The sequence below is a fragment of the Haemaphysalis longicornis genome, unplaced genomic scaffold (assembly GCF_048455015.1).
Source record: "Haemaphysalis longicornis isolate Haplotype H1 unplaced genomic scaffold, Haemaphysalis longicornis Haplotype H1 scaffold_7, whole genome shotgun sequence".
Lineage (NCBI taxonomy): Eukaryota > Metazoa > Arthropoda > Arachnida > Ixodida > Ixodidae > Haemaphysalis > Haemaphysalis longicornis.
In genome coordinates this window covers 10,957,586-10,975,363 of record NW_027526422.1, presented here as the reverse complement: position 1 = coordinate 10,975,363, position 17,778 = coordinate 10,957,586, and the positions used below count along the sequence as shown (strand labels likewise).

At 46.1% G+C, this 17,778-nt stretch overlaps 1 protein-coding gene across 3 annotated transcripts in view; it reads right to left on the bottom strand.

The window, feature by feature from the left end:
* LOC144147013 (phospholipid-transporting ATPase ABCA3-like) overlaps nt 1–17,395 on the bottom strand; it is a 127,389-nt gene extending 109,994 nt beyond the window's left edge. For all 3 annotated transcript variants that reach the window (XM_077679019.1, XM_077679021.1, XM_077679020.1), the window contains exons 1-3: nt 17,169–17,395; nt 13,150–13,217; nt 4,992–5,156 (exon numbers count right to left, since the gene is read on the bottom strand). In XM_077679019.1, the coding sequence (XP_077535145.1) occupies nt 4,992–5,156; nt 13,150–13,215 (231 nt within the window). In that variant the 5' untranslated portion in view covers nt 13,216–13,217; nt 17,169–17,395. The remainder of the gene's footprint in view (nt 1–4,991; nt 5,157–13,149; nt 13,218–17,168) is intronic.
* Between the last annotated feature and the right edge of the window lie 383 nt (nt 17,396–17,778).

The following is a 17,778-nucleotide window of genomic DNA, read 5'->3' as shown; positions in this document are numbered from 1 at the left end:
TGACGTGAAAAAAGTGCCTAGGACTTCAGCCAATGCCAGCAGAGTGGGGCGATTTTGTGATGTGTTTCACGTATTTACAGCAAGACGAATCTACTACAGAATGCAAACGACACTCAACGTCAGCTGCTCTTAAATTCAGCGATTTTTGGTTTGAACCTAATTGATGAAAATGACTTAATCGTGCTTTTTTATTATTACTATTTACCCTCCCCTTTGGCTCAGTGGCTAACGCACTGTGCTGCTGAGGATATGGACGGGGGGCCCGCTTTTCCGATGGAGGCGAAAAGCCAAAACGCCTGTGTGTACGAGATTTCGGCGCACGTTAAAGGTACCCAGGTGGTCAAAATTAATCCGGAGCCCTCCACTATGGCGCGCCTCATAACCTGTGTAGTATCGGCGCGTTACGCTACATAATCAATCAATCCTATTGTTGTTATTATTAAACAAAAGCCTTAAAACCACTATTCCGCATGCGAAAATGCGTCGTTGTTGTAGTAGTTACGCCATTGAGAAAAGGGCCACTATAACTATAAAAAGTAAATTTATCTATAACTATAAAAAGTAAAAGTAAAAAATAACTGAAAAGTAAAAGTAAAAAAAATATCTATAAAAAGTAAATAAATTAAGGAATCTCACACTAACGTGTAAGACTTGATAGCGAAGCTGTACGGAACCTTCACGACCATGAAGACGGGTTAAGTCCACGATTGCAGTCGATTTGCTTCTTCGCTGCCGCAACAACTTTTACTCCATCATTGCTTCTCCCTAACTGGGTATGCTTGGCTTGACAAACGTGCACCGGGACGCTGGGCGGTCGCCGCGAGGCACGCACACTCGAGCGCTCTGCCGGGTGGTCGACGCAATCTCGGCCAATTTCCCTGAGTGGGTATGCGTGGCTTGACAAACGTCCGCAGGGGACGCTGGGTGGTCGCGGCGACGCGCACACACACGAACCGGGCTGTCGCCGCGAGACACGCACCCACATGCGTGCGCTCACGTGTGCTCGGCCTTTTTTTTTTGGTACGTTTCACTGCGGACACGATACTCTAGCAATTTGCTAGGCAGCTTTTCTGTTAAAAAGAACAGGTGTGATCCCATGAGATTTGAACCTGCGTCCACTCATTAGTAGCCCAGGGGTATACCGAATTCGCTACCTCCGCACTTTTTTTTATATTTACTGGCGAGAAGTTCTCTCCGCTGTGAAAGTGTCTGTTCTTATCAGTTTAACAATACGCTATCTCCACATGTTACACACCTAGAACAAAAGTTTTTGTATTTGTTGTTCCGTTCTTCGTAGCACGCTGTCCACTAGGGGGATTGGCTTGAAATCGGGAGCTTTGAGAGTATAACGTGGCCGCTTCATCAAATTCTTTAAGCTGTGAGTTGGAAACGTATTCATTGGGGAATAATGCGGGCTGCGTGACGCCTGATAGTGATGGCACGGTAGAGGAACAGGTGCACAAGAGCAACGCGGTAGCCCGATTTCAAGGAAGCCGTTGTGTGTGCCAGTTTGCTTGATGAGGTAATTCGTGCCTTAAGACGAAGAAACGAAGCACAAGAAGCGCAAACACGACGTACCAGAAAAAAAGCCGGTCCAAGTACTTCGCGGCAAAATATAAACGAAAGCGAAGAAACAGATTATAATGCAATTTAGCAGTAAACAAAATAATAAGTATCGCCAGGCTTTTGACTTCCAAGCACGTGAGCAGGCTTAAGCGCCCCACGGTATATTTATTTTTGTAGCTAAAGCTACAGTATGCTACCTCGGGAAGTCTTCGCGGGGTGACCAGTTTTGACCTTGCGAGCTAGAGGACAAATCACACCCCCTCCAGCAAGCGCCCGGATTGGAGCAGCACCCGATGGGGAAGGGGGGGGGGGAGAAAGAGAGATAGGAGAGGAGGGAATGGAGGAGCGCGCGGGAGCTGTGCCGCCACCTGGCTGAGGAAGGCGAAGACCCCGCCGCCGCATCGATAAGTGCGCGCGACGAAGGAAGGTGACGTGCGCGCAGAGCCATGTGCGATGGAGTAGGACGAACATCCAGCTGTGGTCGCTCGTACAGCGGCAACGCTTAAACAACGCCACGAGGTGAAAAAGAGAAAACACGTTACTGTTGCGTCCAGCTTCGCTACCTTCTAGTCGACGCCTCAGTGTGAGCTTCCTTTTTTTTTTTTTGCTTCGACCGAGAAGACTCAACCCTCTTTAAATTTGAGCTCGCTGATGAGAACTTAGGCCGGTGAGGAAATCGAGAATTTTTCGCGCGAGAGCCCTAGATATTCCCACCTCATAACATCACGTGTGTCGTTCTGTCAGAATGTGGAGCCTGTCAATCAAGACCAGATAGCTAAAGAATCACGTGACAGCAAGGACGTGCGTCGGCAGGCAACGCCTAAGGGCGTCGCGCATTTTAGGCACAGATGCTGCTGTTTGTGCCAATCGAGACGGCGCTAGCTGCACAGGATGCACAGAGGACCACAGTACGGAGAGGATGTTAACATGCATGTAGCCGGGTTTTCACTTAGGTGTCCAATTTCGTGTGTTTTTTGTTGCATATCACATATGTAGCCTTGATCCACTCCAAATATTTTAGAGAATGCTTGGGCAACTCTCCGACCGATATCGATGTTTGAGCTGAACAGAGTGTAAACGACGCCAAGCAAGCTGCGCCCGTTGAGTCCGAAGTGGTGGCTAAATTAAGTAACAAAAAAAAGAAAAAGAAAACTAAGACCCCCCCCCCCCCTTCAGTCGAGCGCTACCGCTTGCACTTACCTTAGTGAAACTACTGAATTTTTTACTGTGAATGTATGCGTGTTGCAGAGGAAAATTCTACAAGTAGTAATTAATCCACCAAATTTGAGACCAACGATTACTACCAATTTTTCAAATCCTAGGAACCTCTTTGAACGAATCTGGCAGCCGAAGAGGGGCCAACGATTCTTGAGGTGCACAGGGTATTCATAAGAACGTGCTTTCGCCATTGGTGCTACAAGTTGCTATTTGGGCGTGTTATTCCCAGTGGCAATCAGTGACGCTCAAAGCGAATCGTTAACAATTTGCATTCAGCAACCATAGATTTAGACGTACCGAAGTTGGAAACCAGACCTTTGTTTACATCAAGGCTTACTGACATAATTAGTGCACGATATTAACCATTTTGCCCGTTAGGCATAATATTATTGGCCACAAGACTATGAAGTCTAAAAAGTTCGATTTCGGTTTGTCGCTCAAAGTTTTGCCGCGGCTATTAGGTGCTTCGTGGAAACGGACTGCGAGTTGTTTTATAACACCCGGAAGCCTTTAAAAGGCACCGAAGTGCTCGTAGAGCGTGTTCCTTTTCGCCTCCATCGGAAAAACAGCCGCGACGAGCCGGGATTAAAACCCGCCACCCGTGCCGAGTAGCGATACGGCGTAGCCACTGAGCCTGCACTGTGGATGCACTATAGAATAATATTTTTCTCGATTTATTTTTTCTAAAAAAGCAATTCATTTAGTAGTTTGACGAACCTGCATGCGCATTGAACGTCATATGTTCATGTTCAAAAATATCGTTGTTTGGAGGAGTCAGTGCCGTTCACATAAAAACGTATGAAAGCCGCCATTTTCTTTCTGTCCTATTTTAAAACTACAGCTACCTGCCGGGTGCAGAGCCTTGCTCATTCGTCGGGCCATAGTTTTCAGACGAATGCTGTTTAATTGTGTAGCCAGAAAGCTAAATGTTCTCGTTTCCGTCGGGGTGCCCTTGTCTGCATAAAGTTGTTCTGGTGTTCTAAAGAAACCTAAACCTAAATAAACCTAATGCGTTAAAGCAGAGCTATGACACCAGCAGTTGTCCTCTTCTGTCACCCATGTTCTTTAAAAAATCACACTACCTTAAGAGCAACTTCAAAATAAGTACCAAGTTCTTACAGAGAAGTTGTGACCTTCTGTTATTCCGAAAATACCAGGAGGAAAAGAAAAATCATTACGGGAGGTATTTAAATGTAAATGGTGATTAGCACTGATTACTTACGCGTTTGTAACTGGACTTCACTGCAGATTTTTAGGATGAATAAATTTGGTTAAACACAGGTTTACATAATCTAGGTTCGTAATAGTTGCTGGCTGAAATGTTTGGAAAATGCCGGGCTGTTTACTGAAATACTTAGCAAACAGTGGTTAACTAGCGAAACCTGCTAGCCCAATGGTTGACCTCGTGACAAAGGACGGGTGGGGAGGGGGAGGGTGTAGAGGATTGCCGGCACTGTAGTCGTATCAGCGCCACTTCGTAAGAACTTTTATCCTACCGCTAGAGCACCAATGTAGAGAGCAGAGATGGCAAAATTACTTCTAAAAGTCATTGAATTGCATTACTCATTACTTTACTAGAATTTTCCAAAATGTAATTAAATTACATCAGAAGTAATTACAGGTGGCCGCAAGAAATGACATTACATTACTATTACTTTTCAAAAGTAATGAAATTACTAAGAAATTACTTTGAAACGCATGAAAAGGGTATGAAGAGGCACGAGAAAGCAGGCAGAGCTCTCATCGAAACGTGTTTCCTTCGCGTTCGTAGAGTTCCAATGCCCAGAGACTCTCTGGGAATTGGAACTCCACTTGGTCAACTTTTCTTGGTCAACTTTTTATGCCGTGAGAGAAGCAGACAGGCTATAACGTAGTGAAAAGTAATTGGGAAAGTAATGAGTAATTTCTATGAAATTACTGACCTGGAGTAATTCGTTACATTACTAAATTACCAACACTCAAAAGTAATTTATTACATTGCTCATTACAGCAAAAAGTAACTTAACTACTGTAATTTCATTACTGCCAAGTCTGATGCACTGCAGCCGTATCAGAGCCAGTTCGTAAGAACTTTTATTCTACCGCTAGGGCTCCATTGTAGAGAGGAAGATTTACATCTCAGTTCCAAATTCCATTTCACCTCGGCATGCAAGGCAACGGGTTGCTTTGCTTCGGGGTTCAGTTGCATGTGCGTAACGAGCGCTTGCCTTTGTTCCCGAGACCAACTCCGAGGTGGTCTTCTTCACGAGGAAGGGTTGCACGACGCACAGGCCGACCAGGCACGGGAACATGGTGAGCACGATTTGACGATACTGTGCGTCTGTTGTTATGGCCGTCTGGGCCTCCACGTTGAATGGGCTGGCATCCAGGTTCTAAAAGGAGATAATTCGGAAATGAGGTAAGGTTACGCTGTCCCTAGAGTGCCACGTAACGGCGCCACAGCTTAGAGCTGCAGCCAAGGCTAGAGTGGCGTCCGAGGGCACTCGTATTTACTTAAAACCAGGCAGGCACATGACATGGCGTCTGCCGTTGTTCGTGCAGAGGTTCTGTGTTAGCTTCCTGATACCGAGGGCAGTTGTTCGAGTACGAATTTTGCCCCCTTTAAATTGTTTCAGCTTTAGTTCAAGCATAATTTTTATGGCTGAGGTTAATTTGCTGCGTTTTGAATAATTGATTTCTATTAGTTAGGCTATGTTAGGTTAGGTTACGGTAGGTTACTTTAGTAGGGAGAAGTAGAGCCAGATGCGGCATACTTTGGAGGGGACACGCCGATGGACGTCGCTTTAGTGGAGGGCTTAAAGTACCATCGGAGGGCAGTCTACACAAATTACAGGCGGAAAACTTGACAGCCTCCTTAGCGCTTTTTTTAAGTGCGCAGCACTTTGGCGGCCGCTACTATGGGTTGGCGGCGGCGTAATAACCGAGAGAACGATGGGGAGACCGAAGTCCTGATATACAGCCATCGCTTATACCCCTTAGATGCTATTATTTGCGTGATAGGTCATGTTTTGTGCCTGTAAATGGAAAGCCTTCTGTTTCCTATGAGGCCACCAGCGGTGTCCCTCAAGGCTCAGTTTTTGGGTCGCTTCTCTTCTCAATCTTCTTAAATGATGTTTCGCCAGTATTTAATGACTTTAACTTCCTTTTATATGCTGATGAGGTCAAGATATTTAAATCTGTTTCGAACACTCTCAGCTGCTCCGCGCTCCAGAGGGCGGTCTCGTTTTTTTCGCGTTGGTGCTCAAGCAACATACTCCTCATCAACACATCTAAAACTAAGGTACTGACACACACACAAAAAACTGCCAACATGTTCTCCTTTAACATTATTGGTGAGGTGCTACCTCGCCTCGCAGAGGTTAATGACCTCGTTTTCAATTTTGACAGCAAGCTGAGCTCCTCGACGCATATCCGGTTAATTTCTCGTAGGGCTCTTTAATCCCTTGGTGTTGTGTGCCAGATATCAAAGGAGTTCATCAAAGATCCGATTTGTCTTCCGAAGGTCTACACTACAATTTGTCGACCCCAGCTTGTGTATGCGTCTGTTGCTTGGAATAGCACGTTCAAAACAAACTAAACGCTTATTGACAGGGTCCGAAATAAGTTTATATCTATCTTTACCCATCGCTTCGCCTGTAATAATACCTGGATCATCTTCTGCGTTGACGCTCTCACGATTATACTCCAGGCGGAATAAGTCTGTCTGTCTGTCTGTCTGTCTGTCTGTCTGTCTGTCTGTCTGTCTGTTTGTTTGTTTGTTTGTTTGTTTGTTTGTTTGTTTGTTTGTTTGTCGATACTGTAAGCCCATTGTTGGGCTATTACAGGCGTATAATACACTTTGGTTACAGAAAGAAAAAAACTACGTCTCCAGAAATGCAAAGACAAAATACTCTTGGGAAATGCAACATGGAGGCAACAATAACATGCGCTACAAACACAGGTGATGACATGGTTCACTTTTGGCCAGGTCATTTTGCGGGAACGTGTGTGCCTTTCACAATTTAGAGAAATTCATTTAAAGACGACGTCCTTACTGCGGCGTCTGTTAACATATTACATTGCTTTATTGCTCTAGGAAAGAAATTGTATTTAAAACAGTCATTACGAACAGTCGGAGGCGGGATATACATGCTATGACGATTGCGAAAATATTCGTCGGGAGATATGCGAAGGTAGTCATTTTTGTCAATTTTAATATGGCCATGAATAATAAGAAAAAGAAACTTCAATCGGTCATATTCAGTTCTCAATTCTAAACAAGGAAGTTCAGCAAGTTCACATAACTGGGTGGGGGGAGTGACAGCGACGATATTTGTTAAAAATAAATCTTGCCGCAAGCCATTGAATCTTGTCCAGTTTCGAATGACTTCCGGAAATGTACGGGTCCCACACAATTTTAGCATATTCGATAATTGGTCGTACTCTAAAGATTTTACTTCAGGGGTGACATTTAACACATTTCTTCGAACAGACTACAATGATTTTCTGGCCTTACTGCATGCATAATCTACATGTTCATTCGAAAACATATCAGATGTAAGCTTCATACCCAAGTACGTAATTGGTTATACTTTTCTCGACGGCACACCTTCAATGCAATAAGCATAATCAATAATACTTCGTTTTCTAGTAATAGACATGAACACAGTTTTTTGAGTGTTCAAAACCATTTTCCAGCTGTCACCCAGTCTTTTTTTATTTTTTGCAGATTGTCATAATTCGATCTGGTCGGCAGGCGTTTCAATGCGGTTGTACAATACGCAGTCATCTGCGAACAGTCTGATTGGAACAGTAATGCTACGCGGCATGTCATTAATAAACAACAGAAATAACAGGGGGCCCAAAACACTTCCCTGGGGTACACCAGACTCCACAGGCGAGAAGGAAGATTGGAAGCCCTCATATTCGACAAATTGCTCTCTATGGTTAACGTATACCATTCAGATAACCGGGGGTTTCTAAATAAAGTGTTAATTTTTAATAGCAACTTAGGGTGCGATACCTTATCGAAAGCCTTGGCAATTTCTAGGAATATTATGTCTGTTTGACTTCGGCTGTTTATTGTGTACGAGAGATCATGGATAGTTTCAATTAGCTGAGTTACTGTAGAGAGTCCGTGACCAAACCCATGTTGGCATTTGTTTAAAATATGGTAATCGTTAAGGTAGCATAATAGATGCTTCGACACTATATGTTCAAGTAACTTCGAACAAGTGCTAGTGAGGGAGATCGGCCTATAATTTGTAGCGTCTGATTTGCTGCCACTTTTATGAATTGGAATAATTTTAGCACGCTTCCATGCTCGTGGAAGGAACATTGGTTAATAGAAGCCTGGAAAATTAGAGTTAAGAATTTAGAGACCCACTCTGCATAACGTTTCAAAAATTCATTACGAATTCCGTCAGGTCCGGTACTTTTCTTGGTATTTATGTTGAGAAGCAGGTTAAACACATCCTGTTCGTCAATCTTTATATCATTAAATGGGGGCCTTGCTGATTCATCTGTAAAATCCGGCAGGACACCGTTATCACGCGTAAAGACCGATGGAAAGAACGAGATGAAAGCGTGTGGCTTGCTTGGGGCGCTATCTCCGTTTTCATGCGAAGAGGCGGGTGGGGGATGAACATATCGCCAAAATTTTCCAGGGGCGTTTTCCAGAAAAGATTTTAATGTTACATTATAGAATTTATTTTTTGATTCTGTGATGAGCTGTTTCAACTCTCGACTCTCGACTCCTCTACCTATTCAATATTATTAACGGATCATGTGTCTTGTACAGGGCTGCTACAATACGTCCCACTCCATGTGCCGCCGAAGTTAACCAGGAAACACGATGCTTCTCATAATCCTAAATGTCTGCGTGGCTTGTGCCCGATGTTCTGAATACAGTGTTTGTACAGACGGTGCTCTGACTACTTCGATGTATTTAGTAATTCCCCGACTATCTTTTTCAAGCATGTCCGTGAGCTTGTCACGATATAACTTAACGCTTTTTCATTATTTTCTTCCTGATGTACGACTAACTTTTATGCCGTCATTTAGGCGTGACGCGTGAGCAAAACAATCCTTTTTTCTTTTTAAAGACGATAGTCTTTCTTGGGCTACTTAAACCCAGAAATTTTGTCTGTCTGTATGTCTGTCTGTCTGTCCGTCTGTCTGTCTGTGCCTCGATTCAGCCACCCGGCCAAAGTAAAATTGAAATTGTGCAATAGCCTTATATACTCACAGCCACATGTAAACGTGTGAGCCCGGTTTATATGTTCATACTTGTCAACTTTGTTGAACAAGAACAAGACATTACGCAAATATAAAACAGGGAATTAGTACACAAGGGATATTTACAGTGTTCCTTTATTAAAAAATTTATGGATGCTTGGTTTTTCGACAGCAAATCATATTCTAAATCTACTGCAGAAAACCGCCGCTTCCTGGCGGCATATGAAAAATCACGCGGGAACAGCAACGAAAGGTTCCACTAGCTAGGTTCCACGTTCTGCTTGGAACGCACGTGGAGCGCGGCCACGCGGCTCTATAAACCTTCTAGTCGGCCGCCTCGATTCACGCGCGTCTCCGCCGTACTGCAGTGCTGGCATCGACGAACCCGGCCTGTAGCAGTGAAACACGGTAAATTCCAATCGCCTTGCGCAAACCTTTAGTGTGTTTACCTTGGAATAAGCGCGACGGTACAGGAACAGCATGAGAGGTGAGCGGGAAAGCAAAGGGGGGCATTTCCTTGGTAACTGTCTACAAAGACTATCGTCTTTTGACGACATTTGCAACGAAAGGAGAAGATACGCGGCCAATTTTTTCTTACTGCTTTTCCCCCGTATCTTTCTTCTATGTACACACTAATTTTATGCTGTTTATCTAGTGGAGGCCATCTTAGATTCACTCAGTTTTTGTACGGCTTACATTATTACATATGTACATTCATCTTGCGAGTATGGGTGTGCATGTGCAATAACGGCTCGCGTGCATTGCTATAAGCACTACACTGTGTGTGTGTGTGTGTGCGTGCGCGCGCGGGCGTGTGTTTGTGAGTGTGCGTGCGTGCGCGCGTGTACGTGTGCATGTGCGTGCGTGTGTGTGTGGGCGAGTGCACGCGTGCGTGCGCACGTGTGCGTGCGCGTGTGTGTCACAGTGTGTAATTTTCGTTCGGTGTAACCACTGCTATTTTATTTTGTGTGTGAGATCTGACACATCTTGCGTCGCCGATTTGCTTTTGTTTTTGTTTTCTCGTGCGCCAGCACAAAGGCCCTCCGGCTGGACACACTAATAAACAATTGATTACTACTACTACTACTACTACTACTAACTACAACTAACTACTACAAACTACAACTAACTACTACTACAACTAACTACTACTACTACTACTACTACTACTACTACTACTACTACTACTACTGCTATTGCTACAACAACTTTTACTGCTTACGAAGACTTCAAAATAAATGGGCCGATCCAATGGTCATAAATAAAGAAATGATGATAATGGTTGGATGTTTATGGCGCAAGGCCAACTGGGCAAAGAGCGCCAAAACAATAGTCATATATGAGGGGTGAAACCTTAAACACTAAGTTAAGTCAGCAAAAACAAAAGTAAAATCACAAAACGACAATGAGCATGGCTGGTGTATAGGGCCAGATTTCATTATGCGTAATAGGAAATGAGGTTTAAAAACTTGACGTCTGACAAATACTCAAACACACGTTTCACGGAAACAATGGCATCGTCACCTAGAAAAAACGTTGGATGTAGGGGAATATGTTGTCTGTAGAGTTCTCTGAAGTGTTTGTGTCGTGTTGTGTGAAGTGCCTTGCATGTGATTAGTATGTGCACTACGGATAGGGCCTCTCCGCACCTGCTGCACTGAGGTCTACAAGATCCCGTCAGCAGATACGAGTGCGTTGCATGGGTGTGCCCTATCCGCAGCCTACCCAAGGCGACTTCCGTGTGTCTGTTGTGTGAGCCAGCTGTGTACCGTCCCAAGTGTGGCTTTATCACATGTAGTTTGTTGTCTGTCTGTTCGTCCCAGTGTGTTTGCCATGTTCTGCGCAGGTGTTGTCTTATGTGTGGCTTGAGGTCTGTGTAGGGTATCGTTGTAATGTCTACAGTGTTCCTGAGTGCAGCAGCAGTGGCCCTCTCGTCTGCCAACTCGTTCCCAGTGATCCCTGCGTGTCCTGGGACCCAGCAGAGGAGCAGCTCATGCTTTTGTGCATACACGGACATAATAGTGTTGAATACAAGATTAACTATGTGGTTTTTGGAGGGCTTGTGCGATGCCAGTGCGCGAACAGCACTCAAAGAATCTGTATAGATGATGGAATTGTGAATCTGGTTCTCAAGAATGTGTCGTACAATAAGCAAAATTCCATACGCTTCTGCTGAAAAAATTGTTGTGTGGACGCTCATGGTCCTGGCTGCACTGAAATTCGGACCATGAGCAGCGCAGGAGACCATAGTGGAGGTTTTAGACGCGTCACTGTAAAATTCTGCAAGTGGGTATTTAAACTGCAAAGACAGAAAGTGCTGCAGTATTGCAGCTCGCGGTACCTGATTTTTGTCAAGTTTCATAAAAGAAAGGTCGGAGGACATAGGACGAACTTTCCAAGGAGGGAAAATGTCTGAAAAGGGTGATCTGTACACATCTAAAAAGGAAGCGCTCAGATCCGAGGCTCGCTCTCTCACTCTAAGTGAAAAGGGCAGCGGAACGGATGGGCGATTTACAAAAAGCACAGATGTGGATGTGTCGTTAAAGACTGGATAAAAAGGATGGTTATTCAGCGATGAAATTCGAAGGCAAGGGGGTGCCCAGCGGACTGGGCCCCCTTGACGTGGTACCCTTTCGGGTGTTCTTTGCCTGCGCTGCCAGTGCCGAAGGCGTGGGGAGCACCACAGATGGCACAGGCAGTGAGGCGGGGCAGGGGGTCGCTGCGACTGCCTCCGTCTCCATCTCCGTGCCCTTGCGTGTGCTTTGGGCCGGTGGAGAGGAAGCAGTGGATGCAGCGGCATCCCCAACAGACGTTGTTGCCACCACAGCCGCTGCTGGGTGAGCGAGCGGTGCAGAGGCTGGTTGGGCTGCAAGAGGCAGCCCGGGGGGGGGGGGGGGGGGGGGGGCGGTGGCGGGACCAAGTCCGACTCTCGGTACTAGGTCCCTGCCGAAACCGAAACAAGACGCCGCTCCGCCCCCCGGCGAGCTGCGTCGGCGTACCTCCCCAGGGGGAAAGAGGCGAACCTCTTTCGCGCCTCTGGGAAGGTGATGTTTTCGGTTACCTTAACGTTAATGATTTTCTTCTCAAGATGAAACTTTTCACAAGCGCGAGAGTATGCTGCGTGTGGACCCTGGCAATTCGGGCAGGTGAAGTTGGTTGCAGTGCAGTTGTCGGAGAGATGATCGTGCTGGGCGCATTTGGCACATGTTGTTCTGCCGCGACAGGAGTTGGTACCATGCCCGAACCTCTGGCACTTGAAACAGCGCCGCGGGTTCGGGATGTACTGCTGGACAGAACAACGGATGAAACCTGCGTTGACATGCTCGGGCAGTGTGCAGTGGTCGAAAGTCAGAATCAGATGTTTGGTGGCTATTTCTTTGTTGTCTCTCCTAATGACGATGCGCCTTATTGCTGTCACACCTTGGTCTTTTAGGCCTTCGAGCAGATCGGTCTCTGTCTCGGTTAGGAGATCTGACTCAGATATCACACCCTGGGAGCTGTTGAGGCTGCGGTGGGGTGTGACTCTGATATCAAGGTCTGCCATGCGGGTTTGGCTGATGAGATTTGTGGCTTGCTGCTGCGTGTTGACCTCAACTAAGACTTCACCGGTTCTTAGTTTTATAGCATTGTACCTCTTGCCAAGGATGGCTTCAAGAAACTTCAATACAAGGAATACGGATTGTGAAGAAAGAGGCTTGGATTTGTCAACAGATTCAACTATCAAAAAACGTGGGTAGTTGTCGGGTTTTGGGGAGTTGATGGCAGGAAGAGGTGGAAAAGATTCTTCGGTGCGGACCCTTTTCAGGGTCCGATGAGGTTTGGAGGGGGTTTTTCGATTTACCATATGGCATAGGAAAAAGCAGGGGACGGGGGTACTTCCTTCGCTCGGGTTACCCTGATACCGAGAGAGGTCCCGGAGCTCCCTGCCTGGTAAACAGACAGGGAGCCCATCCGCCGGAGCTTGACCTGGGCTCCGACGGCCACCGTTTGAGGTTTCTACCCTTCACCTTAAAAACACATCACCACGGTAGGTCACAGCTTATGTTGGGGGGCTCGGGGTCCGCGGTATCGCCAGTACCGTCACCATGAATACTCAAGGTGCCCGTGCGGGGAAATTAAAGAAATAGTAGCCCATCACTTCGAACTCACCGTTCGGGTCAGGTTTTCGGCTTCGTCCGCCATGTTGGTGAGATAAATGGCAGCCTGAGATAGCATATCTGCAATATTTGAGGAAGTTATTAGGAAACAGTTCGTTGCACGTCCCTTTCATCTCTCTCTCTCTCTCTCTCTCTCTCTCTCTCTCTCTCTCTCTCTCTCTCTCTCTCTCTCTCTCTCTCTCTCTCTCTCTCTCTCTCTCTCTCTCTCTCTCTCTCTCTCCCACACACACAAGCGCACACACGCACGGCCCGCACACACACACACACGCACGCACCTTTTCTTCAGAAAGACGACATTTTTTCTACTCAAGTTTTTCTAAATGATATCCCGGTGTTTTCTTACCAGCTTCTTTATTTTTCGTAGAGCATAAAAACCGAGCGCCATCATCAGCGGACTCAACGTGGCGGGCTAGGATAACCGAAGGGAAGAAAATTTTGATACGATGACAGGAACCCTTCGGTAGAGCAGCGCAACGCACCCAGTAAAATGTATCTAGATACCCGCCGCGGTAGCTCAGTGGCTAAGGCGTTGCGCTGCTGAGCACTAGGTCACGGGTTCGATTCCCGGCCGCGGCGGCCGCTTTTCTGACGGAGGCAAAAAGCAAAAACGCCGTGTGTACGACATTTTGGCGCACGTTAAAGATCCCAAGGAGGTCAAAAGTAATCCGGAGCCCTCCACTGCGGTGCGCCTTATTGCCTGCGTTGCGTCGGCGCGTTAAACACAACAATCAACCAATCAATCAATCAATCAATCAATCAATCAATAATTTATGCAGATGAAACCCGGCCGAGTGTCGCGTGCGATCATGTTGAGTGGTTCCTCAAGCTACCCGGAATTTGCGTTCCTCGCATAAACGTTCAGTGTAACGCAATTTATTTTAACCGTGAAGCTGTGGAGGAAATTGTTTGTTGATGGTGTCCGCAGTTAAAAAATACAAAAAAAAATTCCGGGCTATCTCCAGGAACATGAAACCTGCGGGGGTGTGAAGCATGCCGTGTATGAGCGCATTCTTGGCACCTTGGCGTTTTTGCACACGGAGATGAAACCGTTGGGGTTAGAAGTACAGAGCTTTGCTGTAAAAGCTTGCTGTATTTGAAGCACGAAGTGTTCTAGCATTCAACAAACGTAGTAAACACGCGCAATACTGCCACCTGGCATACCCCGCTTTCGTACCAACTACAAGCTACAATCTCTGCAGCGCAAACTTCTGATATTCTAACCATTTTAGAAGGATAATAATGGGGTAGAGTGCATTCGGCAGGCATTCTCAGATAATGAATGACAGCCTACCATTGTCCCTGAAGAAGAAAGGGCATGCCAGCTGCATCTTACCGGTGCTCACCTACGGGGCAGAAACTTGGAGGCTCACTAAAAGGGTTCAACTTAAATTGAGGGCGACTCAGCGAGCAATAGAACGGAAGATGATAGGTGTACCACTAAGGGACAAGAAGAGAGCGGAGTGGGTCAGGGAACAAACGCGTGTTAAGGACATAGTAGTAGATATTAAGAAGAAGAAAAGAAGAAATGGACGTGGGCAGAGCATGCAATGCGAAGGCAAGATAACCGTTGGTCATTAAGGGTGACAGAGTGGATCCCTAGAGAAGGCAAGCGTGGCAGGGGGCGGCAGAAAGTTAATGAGATCAAGAAGTTTGCGGGGATAAATTGGTCGCAGTTAGCGCAGGACCGGGATAATTGGAGAATAATGGGAGAAGCCTTTGCCCTGCAGTGGGCGTAGATAGGCTGGTGATTATGATGACCATTTACTAACTGATTGAAATTGAATTATTTCAGGTGTTTTTCCCTGTTCCAGTTCTATTTGGCAGTGTCTGCGTTTACATCATTTAGTTGTAGGTTATGTTGGAGTCAAAAAGCGCTATCTTTTTTGTGTTGTCCGCGCTTACACCTGTTTAGTCAACCAATAACCGTAAATACTACATTGTATTGTTACGCACATTTGCTTGACTTTTTTTCTTCTGTTCAGAAACAGTGTTTACTATCATGTTTTATCCAGTATCCTTGTAGTTATATGATATGTTTTCTGGCAGTTACTGCAATGGATTTTTTCTTGTTTACAAGCTACACATCTTCAGAAACATTGTATTTGTTACAAAATTTCTGTAAGCCAGGCTATGGTTCTTGGACCCCAGTAAAGTTGTTTTTAACAACTTTGAGCCCAATAATTCGTCTATATCTTCATCTAGGGAGTAAATTGAAATTGAAATTGAATTGAAATTGAGGACCCCATGAACACTGCTAATGCTCGGTAATTTTCTAGACATTGACATGGGAGCACTGCGTCACTTGCATTACAAGCGATGGCTTCGACACAAAATATAAATTTCAAACAGTTACCCTTGCAAGCAATGATAGGTGTGGCCGTTTCAAATTTTCCTCCTCTTCCGGTATTTCATGTGATTGTGCATGCCAGTATGGGTCGCTGTCCCGGTAATTACCCAGAGGTGTCCCCACGTACTTAACTAGGCTGGTTTCTCAGTTGACGTTAGCGAAATTGCTGGGTGACGTTGGCCAGGAGCCGTACTCAAGCACAATGCATTTGGACCAGTTGGCCATACTGCCTGTAACCGTACTAAAAGCTTTGACATTGTCAGCGGTAATTGTGACACTTCCCTGGTCTTTGCAAATACAGCGACGTTATCTGCATATGCCAGCAGTTTCATGTCAGTCTGACAAATTTTAAACTCTCGTATTCGCTCGTTTCCCCAAATTTTCAAACATAACGTCTCAACATAAATACAGACGAGAAAAGGGCTGAGGGGCCAGCCCTTACGCACCGAAAGCCCCATGCTTACGGGGGCCCCCAGTGTCTTAATGACTCCTAACCCAGTGGAGCACCTCCGGTACGCCAGAGCTACACCCTCCCTTATAACTGAACCTATGTTTACGTAATCGAAAGTTCAAAAGAAAATTTCGCATGACACACAATCAAACGCATTTTCGAGGTACAATTTGAGCACTGCTACGCCGTCACGCGCCGCGTCACAGCACTCGAGCACACACTTGACTGTGTATATCGGTGAATTCTGTTCAGCCTTTCATCCCGCATGTTTGATGCGATCCTATTATTTGCTGTGTTACTGTTGTTTTATGACTGCCAAGTCTTTCATAAAAGATTTCGAGTCAACATTTGTCAAAGAAATGGGGTGGTGGGATGTGACTTTTTTTTTTCTGGGATGTCGGGTTTCGAAATCAATACAGGGTTTTAGCTGACCGTTTCTGGCGGTCCGCTCCGCTCCAAGTGGGAGCGCCATTGCGCATGCGTGGCGTTCTCCGGCGCAAGTGACGTTACCGGAGCGGGGCCCCGCTACGCTCGCCGGGTGGACCCTCTCGGCAGCTTAATGCTGCTAATGGACGGAATTCCATCATGGCCACTGCCAGCGAGGCGAGTGCGTTACTGCGAACTCTGTTTCTTCAGTTGAAACATGAGCGACGAAAGCGCGAAAGCGCTCACAAAAACGCAAAGATGTAACACACCTCAACGTGATTTAGAAAGGGAGTGAGAAACGTTGACCTAAGCGCGAGCCTACTTTTATGCCACTCCCAGAAAGACAGCCTTGCCTTGGCTATTCGGAAGTTAAGCGGCTTCTTTTAAGTTATTGAGGACCGTGTCAGCGAATACATTACCTAAAAAAGGTTAAAAAAAGGCAATAATATAAAAAACGGTATTTTGCTTTATTTTGACGGTTTACACACGCACAGAGCACGACCAGCGCCGCTAGTGATTCCCCATCGAGGGAGATACGGTTATCGGTTAGCTAAAAGCCCTTCCGCTGCTAACGCTGCGGTTATGCTGAGCAGGCCATCGGAAGCGGAGCGGACCGTCAAAAACGGTCAGCTAAAACTCTAACATCGTGTGTGCCTCGCGCTGAAAGAAGGTGGCAGAACCTTGAGTTTGAAGGCCTCGTTAAACAGGGCGGCTAACAGTGGTGCTAGCACGCTAACAAAAGCCTTATAAAAAGCAGCGCTTGTTCGAGTGGGGCCGGGGGACTTACCCGAGTTCAAGTTCTGGATATTGCCTTTTCCACTTCATCGGTTGTTATTTCCTGTACTAGCATGCCTCTGCTTTCATCGTCCAGTCTCGATACTGCGGGCATGAATTCCATCCCGAAGCCCTCTAAATCAACAGTTCGGTATGCGAACGCATGTCCGATGCCCTTCTGTGCTCTTAATCGGCCTTTCCATCCTACCTCGCTTATCAGATTGCCTAAGGCATGCGTTTTTTTTTTTCTAAGCCAAGTGCACGCTGGGTTGGCATCCCTCCTGTAGTTATCTGATCCAGTCTTGCGTACAGCGGTCTGCGCCCAGCGCCTCTAGTTTGGGTTTCATTTTTAAATGCCATCTTTAAACACAGCAGGGGCTTTGCCTCCTTCACAAATAAGTTTTTCCACGTTAGACGGCAGTTCCTCCTCTTCAAGTTCTTGCTAAAACTTAACGCAGCTGGCCCTTTCGATGGCCTCCAGTTTGATAGCTGGTTTACCTAGCTCCCACTGCTCTCCGATTTTATTTTCGATCGTTTCTATTTCTTGCTTTGTGATGATGGTTGTATTTTAGTGGTGCATGGTCAACTGGGGCAAAGAGTGCCAAAGTGAGTGTTTAATTGAC